The sequence below is a fragment of the Danio aesculapii genome, chromosome 6 (genome assembly GCF_903798145.1).
Source record: "Danio aesculapii chromosome 6, fDanAes4.1, whole genome shotgun sequence".
In the NCBI taxonomy this organism is placed as follows: Eukaryota; Metazoa; Chordata; class Actinopteri; order Cypriniformes; family Danionidae; genus Danio; species Danio aesculapii.
The window spans coordinates 18819982-18829640 of NC_079440.1; the positions used below are offsets into that span (position 1 = coordinate 18819982).

The window sequence follows — 9659 nt, forward strand, 5'->3', positions numbered from 1 at the left end:
TAATTGGTTTGCCCACTGAGTAAACCTTTCTTAGAGATGCAGGGCATTTTCTCTGGGCCTCCATCTGTATACACTGCACAATTAAAATCCCGTTTCAAGTGCAGAACTTGTCTGAATCATCTCTGTGCAGTTGTCCCGTTCAGAAGGCCTGTCAGTGTTTCGGGGCCTTTCTTAATTTAGCCCAGGGTAACGCTCCCCCTCGCTCCTACATAATAAATGATTCTGCACTCCACCATGCAGGAAAGGTTTAATTAAATCATATTCCAATCATAATCCATGTTGTTAATTAAACTGGATAATTTATAAGTACAAAAGAGGGTATTTATTAGCTGCTCTGCGGTGCCGGTTGAGTCGCGGCGTATTAGAACGTGCCCACCATCCCCCATCCTCTCCCTGTACTATTGATGCCTTCACATGATTGATAACGGAACAGTGACTGCTGTACTATTTGTCTAATGGTGGTGCAATTAAATCCCCTTGTAAATGACCCATGCCTCATTTCATCCTAATCTATGGAATTTTGATTGAATTTGTCAGCGTTAATTGAAAAATACTGCTATTTAATGTCTGCATTGCGGTGGCGTATCAGGCTTGTCTTTAATGAGACTGTGTCCTTGTGACCCTGGGGAGGGGGTGAGTGAGGGGATTGCCCTTGATTTGGGATGGAGGCAAAGGTGGGGGTGAGGGGTCAAGGTTTTAGGGTGCAACAAGGGAAGGAAGGTCCCCAAAGATTAGGACTAATCACAGCACGGGAACTGAGAAAACGGAGGCATAGCTTATAATTATGTGGAGCAAATGATGCACACATGAGCAACATGGAGACACATTTATTGATCAGCAATTGTGCTGAATTATTCATTATTTAATCCCCCTTCCCCCTAAAACATTGATGATTTCATTATGATGTCTCTGAATCTTAACTGTATATGATGTAAGTGTATGTGTGAATGAGACTGCTGATTCAAGGTGTCTGAAATGACATATGTGATGACTGACTGCTGTAAAGGGCTGTGACTCGTGTCATTTTGAACAGCCCATTGTTATAGTGTCATCTGTGAGTTCTCAGTTACAGATTCAGTTAAATGTAGAAACCATATTTGCAATGCAAAAAGAGCCATTTTCTGTGAGAGTTATACCTCATCTTAAAAATTTGTAGTCAATTTAAATAATATTAAAACAAATACCAGTTTACAGTTGCAAGCAGTAAAAGGCATTTGTTTGTTTACAGGTAAAATAACTGCACTTTAAACAATTATATGATCACTAGTCGTGACAACATATGTTTTAGTTAATTGTTAATTAATCATGTTCTAACTTAATTTTATGTTACACACGCCGTTTTAAGTCAGTTCAATATAATTTAAGTTGAAATGACTTATGAGGTTAATTTGATTCAGCTTAAAAATTTAAGACAACCAGTATTTTTTACAGTGTGGAAGTGGATGACAGCAGAAGTCGCACATATTGAAGTTACAAATATTAAGGTGGATATTGTGTTCAGTAAAAAAAAAATCCTGCTGTCACAGTTTAATTTAAGGTACAAATCTTGAAATTAGCAAACCACTTTTAGCTCAATAAACTATTAATTAGCTGCTTATTACAATAGTTATTAAGGTAGTAGTTGGGTTTAGGTATTGAGCAGGATTATGAATGTAGAATAGGATTATACATTATAAATACTAATAAACATAATAAGCAGAAAATAAGGCAGTAGTTAATGGAATTGATAATTAAAGTAAAGCGTTCTAAAGCCTAAAGTTCTAAAATTCTAAAGGAGTAGGAATTTCTGTAATAATATGTTGGGTTTAGATTATTATTTTTTTGCTTTTTTTGATTGTTTTTTAAATTTTGAAAATATTTACAAATTGACATCTTAGAGTTTGCAAACACTCTAACCATACTGTACATATGGTTTATATAATACAGATAGCATTAGCACAACCATTAATCCATCGCAGAGCCGAAAAATACGCATCAGATCACGTCTCACATGATTCTTGTTTTGACTGTTTTGGAATGTGAGACTGTGTTAGTGACGTTCTAATTTAAGAGACAGCAGCATCGCTCGCGGCTCCAGCGCGTCAGGACAGCTCCACGTAACCGGAGGAGAGCAGACCAATAGCAGGCGCGGAGGCGCGGTGGGCGCGGCCAGAGCGCATGGTGGAGACGCTTAAACCGAAGGAGCGTAATTCAAACTCACACTTCAGTTGATGATCACAGCTGATGCTGCGAGGAGCAATTTATTGTGATTTCCATCAGGTCGAAATGAAACGCGGTCAAGCAGAAGGGACAAGGACGCTGAAATAACTCAAGGGAGGACGATAATGCTCATGTGAGATGCTCGACCTTTTTCTCGCCCAGACTTTTATCAGCCAGGGAGTTGTCTGTGTTTCAATGCACTTGTCTCGCTCTGTTCTTGCGGCGAACTGGCACTGAATCGAGGAAAAAGAAGCAGATGCAACGGTTTTATGAACTGCACACACACACACAGAGAATCGTTCAGAGGATTACTGAAAGCTCAGAGTGTCAGTGTATGACGCTATCCAGCAGTGAGGTCCCTGTCTGAGAAGCGCAGTGGAGAAAGCTGCTCCCACAGACTTCAGGACTTCAGAAACTGTCCACATTAGATCATATGAGTGCAGCTTTCAGCACACCGTTCATGATGATGCAGCGTCCGGTGGGAAGCACCACTGCATTCAGCATTGACTCGCTCATCGGCGGTCCGCCGCAACCCAGTCCGGGACATTTCGTGTACACGGGTTATCCCATGTTCATGCCTTACCGGTCAGTGGTGCTTCCTCCGCCGCCTCCTCCACCGCCTCCAACACTCCCCCAGAGCGCTCTCCCCGCGACCCATCCGCACCACCCGATCCCGGGTTTACCCAGCAGCTTCTGCTCCAGCCTAGCGCAGGGCATGGCGCTCACATCCACGCTAATGGCCACATTACCCGGCGGCTTCTCCTCCTCACCGTCCCAGCAGCACCAGGACGCGGCGAGGAAGCTCAGCTCTCAGTCTATTCACGCCATGTTCGACAAATCTCAGGATATTCGTTTGGATGGAGAGGATGGGAAAACGTTTGCGACGAAAGATTCGACAAGCATTCCGTCGTTCCACGATTCGCAGTCCGTACACACCTCTACAGGTGAGACTAAACTCTGCACGCATTTGTTTTCACAGTGAATACTTTTATATTAAACTAACATAGACACTGTTTTTTAAAAGTCTTTAAAAATGAAATTTGAAGAGTAGGCCGTATGTTTAAAAATGCCATAAGTAAAACAGGTTAATGATTAATGTGTTCTCCAATTGAAAACAAAATGTTTTTAAAAGCTAATCTAAAAATACTTTTACTCATGTATTATTTAATATTTGTAACGTGTCATGTTTAAAAAGAAATTGTTGGCTACTCTTAAACCGCTTTGAAAGCTATAATACATTTTCTTAAACATTAACTTTAAAAAAAGAATTTACGTATAGTTGCACCGAGGAGGATAAAAAATGTAGGACAGAAATAATTATACTAACCCGTACAATAAGGAGTTCAGTGTCAAACACGTAAATTAAAAGCCCCTATGAAGTTTTTGAGAGAATAGTGCCTGAGGCCGAGCTGCCATCAGTGACTAAATTAGCTCGTTTTAATTGAGGGATTGGAAGGCCAGCGGTGTTCAAATGTCCATAAAACTGTAAGCAAAATTCACTGTCGCCTGGATCATTTATATGTATGCAGAGTGAAATAAATGTAGTCCTGGCATGTAACTGCAACATCGATATTATCTAAAACTCACATTTAGATTAAAGAACATAAGTTTTTTTCCAAAATTTTGACCAAAATCTATATAAAAAGACGATCGCAAGAAATGTGGAACGGGGAACAATTGTAGTTCAAAGTCCAGAATTCTTGTTTTGAGGTGTACAAAGTACTTTCCTAAGGGATCCATCACCGTGCGTAATTGCGCGTAAAAGTGGCAGCAAATAAACCGGAAGAGTGCTGCGAGACAAGACTAGATTTATTCTTACGCGAACACAACTTGTTTTTTTTTATTGTCCACATTATTCTAAAACAAATATATATATATATTTTTTAAATGGTGTGATTCATTTTTTACATTCAAGAAAACAAAGAATTATAACTCGGTTTTGTTTTTCCTCACTGCCATACAGTGCGAGGTCACAGCAAAGACGACTCGAAGGAGGATGAGTGTCACAGGAAAGACGAGAGCTTCTCCATGGACAGTGATTTAGATTACAGCTCCGATGATAACGGGCCCGGGAACGCCATGTGTCAAAAGGAAGACGGAGACGGCAGCGGAGGTCTGGACGACGGCGTTCACGGTGGGAATGGGGGCGGGAACACCACATCCACCGGGAAAAATCGGAGAAGGAGGACCGCTTTTACAAGCGAGCAGCTGTTGGAACTGGAGAAGGAGTTTCACTGTAAGAAATATCTGTCCCTCACAGAACGCTCGCAAATCGCGCACGCCTTAAAGCTCAGCGAGGTGCAGGTCAAGATCTGGTTTCAGAACCGGAGGGCCAAGTGGAAACGGGTCAAAGCGGGCAACGTCAACAGCAAAACCGGAGAGCCCTCCAGAAACCCCAAAATCGTGGTGCCCATTCCGGTGCATGTTAGTCGGTTTGCGATACGCAGCCAACACCAACAGTTAGAACAGGCCAGGCCGTGATACACTGGGCTTTAGTTACCACAGGACAAATTGGAGACTCAAATCGGCCAATACTAATTATGACCAAACTTTTCTTGAGACCCAGAGGAAACTCCTTACAGTTTGGCTGATAGTTTGTGCTATATATATATTAATTCCGTGGAAAAAGAAGCTCGAAAGACAGTTTCAAACTAAGACCTCTTTCTGGGAGAAAATTGCTGTTTTATTTCCGAGTTTGGACCAAATCACGAACACAATTTAGTTCTAGATATTCCACTGTGTATTTAAAAGAGATAATCGGTTTTATGTTTAGTTTTGTGTGACTGTCCAGTTCGTGTGTTTATTGGCAGAGATGAACATTATCCTAAAAGGAGCACTTCTGGTCTCTGCTGAAGCACATGATATAATCCAATTAATAGTCAAATTAACACCATTCCCTCGGATTTATAAAAACAACCTGTTTTTACAAATGTGCTTACATTTTTTTATGGTCAAATTTTTTATTTCAATGTTTTGCTTTGTTTTGTTTTATTGCAATCGTTTCTCTTAACCTGTAACCATTTCAGACATCACGAGCACGCTGCTAATTTATTTAATATTGTGAGAAGAAAACCTGCTAACGTTTCATCATAAGTTTACTTCAGAATATTGTGTGGATTAAAGCTGGACCATAAACAATTGTAAAGAAATTTGTCTTTTTTACAAAATGCCGGGAAAAATAACCCCAAAACGGTGTTTATATAGCCTGGGCTGCCAATATAGTTAGCTCAAATCAATCTTAAATAATCGAATTTTGTAATCTAAATACGTTTCCTCCTTTTTAATTATTTGGTAAACTTCTTATTTGAATTTGTATATTTTGAAAACAGCTTACAGATGATTCATATTTATAAAAACAAAAATTATTTGTATATTATAATTTCCTATTACATTATATGTCAGTAGTTTCTGCCATCTGTAGGCTATAGGGCTCAGTTCGAGCTCTGTTAGTGCAGATGATGTGAAATCATGTCAGTTTGTGGGTGGTGGAGTTTTGTGACAGGAGGATGTGCTTCGTGAATGGATTTGAGGGTCAGGGTGAGAGACTCACAGCCGCGTGTCAGCCTTGATCTCCGGCTCACTTTACTCGACCTGCCTCGTTTTATAGGATGAGGAATAGCGAGCCTGTTCGACCCACGCGGGACACGACGGAATCCTTGGGACGCAAATGTAAATCAAACCGAAATTTGTAAACAGCCTCTGCGGTTATAATACAATACGAGAGGGAAAAAGTATAATCGTTGCTCTTGACAATTAGCAGGCTATATAATGAATTATAATCTCATCAAATAAGAATTCATCTGCTTTTATTTTTAGGAGCCTGTTACTTTATCTATCTACATATTTAGCTTCGAAATAATTCTGCCATATTCAACACGTTTTAAAGAGACTCGTTGAGCTTGTTTTCCCGAACTATGACATATAAAAAACGAGATACAAGTCAGTATAATGTCAATTAAGACTTTGCAATTTCTACGGTTATTACATAAATGCAAGCACACAAAAACACATAATTAATAAATACAAATTGAATAGATTAATATTTGATATTTGACCATTACTACTAAAAATAATAGCCTTTTAACAATAATAATAATAAACATTTACATTTTTATTTAAGCTAATAAATCAAACACAAATTGGAAAATATTTGGTAAAAGAGAATTAGACTCTGGTAACAGTTTTACAGTGTCCATTATAAAAAATATTAATTACTTAAAAGGACAATGTGTAATTATATAAAATCATTACTGAGTCTTGGTATAGATTCAGATGCCTTGATTTTAATCTGATTTGCAAGGTCGATGATTTCAGTTCGATTCAGCTCTTGATTACATTTTCAATTCTTGATGATATACAGTGAATTTAAAACAAGCTATTAAAAATTGCAAAAATTAACAGCAAACATGAGTTTACAAATGGAGAATTAATCAGTTAAACTATTTTTATTTATGGTTCATATTTTATTTCAGGAACCAAGCACTTTTTTTAAAATTCAGTCAGAATATGGAAAATAGGAACAAACGAAGAGTTCAGAAGCAAAAACCTTCAAGTGGCACCTGAAATTTTCTTCTAAAATTAGCATTTTCCTCAGGTTGATTGAGTAATTCCACTCCTATGGCAAAAAATAGCTTTCTTTTATTGTCTTTAAATTAAAATAAATGAACATAAACACAGGAGGCTGAGAAAAATGCTCATTTTAGAAGAACTTTTTGTATGTTTTTTGCATCTGAACTTTTCAAATGGATTTATGGCTTTTGAAAATCAATACTGAATCAACCGTTTAAAAAAAATCTAAACAAAATAGTTTTTACTAATAATGGTAAAATTAGTAAAGTCAATGAAACAAAAAGTTCTTTCTACTGTAGTTGTTAATTATTATTAAACTGCAATACTAATTTATCTTCCCAGGGGAAGTGAATTATTGTTGGTAGCAGATTTATTGTTGTATAATGCAGGTCCTGAGCATTGCAGTAGATCAGACATCATCAGCGCCACACACACACACACACACACACACACACGCACACACGCACGCACGCACGCACACACACACACACACACACACACACACACACACACACACACACACACACACACACACACACACACACACACACACACACACACACACACACACACACAATAAAAACAATGATGCAATGGTGCATGATGATGTCAGAAAACAATCTACATTCATGCAAATTATAAGCGACATGAAAAGCGAGCTGAAAGGTGTTTCTAGAGGAGCTGACGTAGGGAGAGAAGGAAAGATCTGACATTTTCCTAAACTCTAATGAATTTTTTGGCAAATTGTAATCAAGCCCGGCCGTGGCGTCTGACAGATAAATGGGCCCGAGGGGATTGAGTCGAGCCTCAGCTTTTCACTCCAGCCTGTCCCTCCTGCACTAAATTAACAACGTCAAATTAACCTCCAATGATTAATCCTGACGGAGAGCACAGACTGCACAGCCAGAGAGAAACACACACACACACACATAAGCTGAAAACTTCAGGAAAATTTATACTAAACAACAAAATGATGATATTATTTCCCCCGGAAACATTAAAAACATAAATACACTAATATTTGTTGATTAGAACAGTATTGCAATCAAACAAAAGTGTAGTATAGTATCTGATTTTCTAATACCTCGTTTACTACATTGTGTTAATTATTTCAATACAATAACATAGCAATGCTTAAATGTATTTATTTTCTTTTTCCTTTTTTCCCCTATGAACATAATTAAATACTATTCAAAAACTCTAAAATTATGATTTTAAAATAAGCACCCTTCCCTAAATAATTAGACATTTTATTAGACAAATAATTTTAGTGAGCAGAGAACAGGTGAGTTTTAACGCTGCAGTTTAGCCAATCAGAAATAAGGATAAATTAACCAACAATTCATATACAAATATATGCCATATTCACAGATTCTCAGATTTGTATATTATATTTAATATCTAATTTATCTTCATTTATTTTGTATTCATATTAATGTTAAATGACAGAGAACCTTTGAGATTCATTTAATATAATAATATAAAAATAATATATTTTGCCATGAAGTAAAAGGGACTACTTTTTGATTACAAGTTGGATAATAATGTTTTAAAGAGGATTTTACACAGATACGCTATTCTTTTAATATTCTGTCCCCATACTATAATCATTTCAGAAAAATCATTTGAAAAATTCAAAATTAATCAATAATTTATGTAAAATGAAAAGATAATAAATAGGTATGATTTATAACACACTCAAATAGTTGAATTCCTGAATGACACACAGAGAATTCTTCAAAACATTTTCACTTTTCATGTTCACTAAATACATTTGGGTGCTGTTTTATTTTCTATTTTATGAAAATGTTTATATGTTAAGGATTTTTGGAACGAAAATGTTTCTGGTAAAATAAGGATGAATATGGTGTGATGATGAACAGATATACAGTTGAAGTCAGAATTATTAGCCCCACTTTGAATTTTTTTGTTCTTTTTTAAATATTTCCCAAATGATGTTTAACAGAGCAAGGAAATTTTCACAGTATGTCTGATAATATTTATTTCTTCTGGAGAAAGTCTTATTTGTTTTATTTCGGCTAGAATAAAAGCAGGTTTTAATTTTTTAAAAAACATTTTAAGGTCAAAATTATTAGCTCTTTTAAGCTATATTTTTTCAGTTGTCTACAGAACAAACCATCGTTATACAATGACTTGCCTAATTGCCTTAGCCTGCCTAATTAACCTAGATAAGCCTTCAAATGTCACTTTAAGCTGTATAGAAGTGTCTTGAAAAATATCTATCAAAATATTATTTAGGCGGTTCATTTCGCTGTGGCGACCCCAGATTAAAAAAGGGACTAAGCTGAAAAGAAAATGAATGAATGAATGAATGAATGAAAATACTATTTACTGTCATCATGACAAAGATAAATCTGTTATTAGAAATGAGTTATTAAAACTAATATGTTTAGAAATGTGTTGAAAAAAATCTCTCCGTTAAACAGAAATTGGGGGGAAAAATAAGCAGATAGATAGATAGATAGATAGATAGATAGATAGATAGATAGATAATAATTCTGACTTCAACTATATTTGATTAAAGTGAATTTGTGAATGCGATTAGAAATCCTTCATTTATAATAGTGCCAAAACCCATCCTGAAACTGGGTGTCAAGTACATTCATTCGCACAGATCAGGGATCAGTTGTAGATCTCTTATCATTTGTAGCAGAGGCATACTGAATTCTAACAGACATTGTAGCAGCAGATGCTCAAAGAAAAGATCTTACAGCACGTCTGTCTCTGAACGGCAGGATTAGAGGTGGTGATTTTCCAGCTCTTTCTCTCTGAACATTTGGATTATCATCACAACATGATGGTGCAGCTCACGCCTCATTTCAGGGCTTCTCTAGCATTCCTAATGCCATTATTGTGTGTGTGAGAGAGAG

The 9659-nt window shown here is 36.9% G+C and overlaps 1 protein-coding gene across 1 annotated transcript; it reads left to right on the forward strand.

Annotated features, from left to right (window-relative positions):
- Window positions 1–2219: 2219 nt before the first annotated feature.
- Window positions 2220–5270, forward strand: gbx2 (gastrulation brain homeobox 2). The gene is made up of 2 exons (XM_056459006.1): window positions 2220–3143; window positions 4163–5270. Exons 1-2 carry the CDS (start codon window positions 2633–2635, stop codon window positions 4678–4680), a joined length of 1029 nt encoding a protein of 342 aa, XP_056314981.1. The 5' UTR covers window positions 2220–2632; the 3' UTR covers window positions 4681–5270.
- Window positions 5271–9659: the final 4389 nt, after the last annotated feature.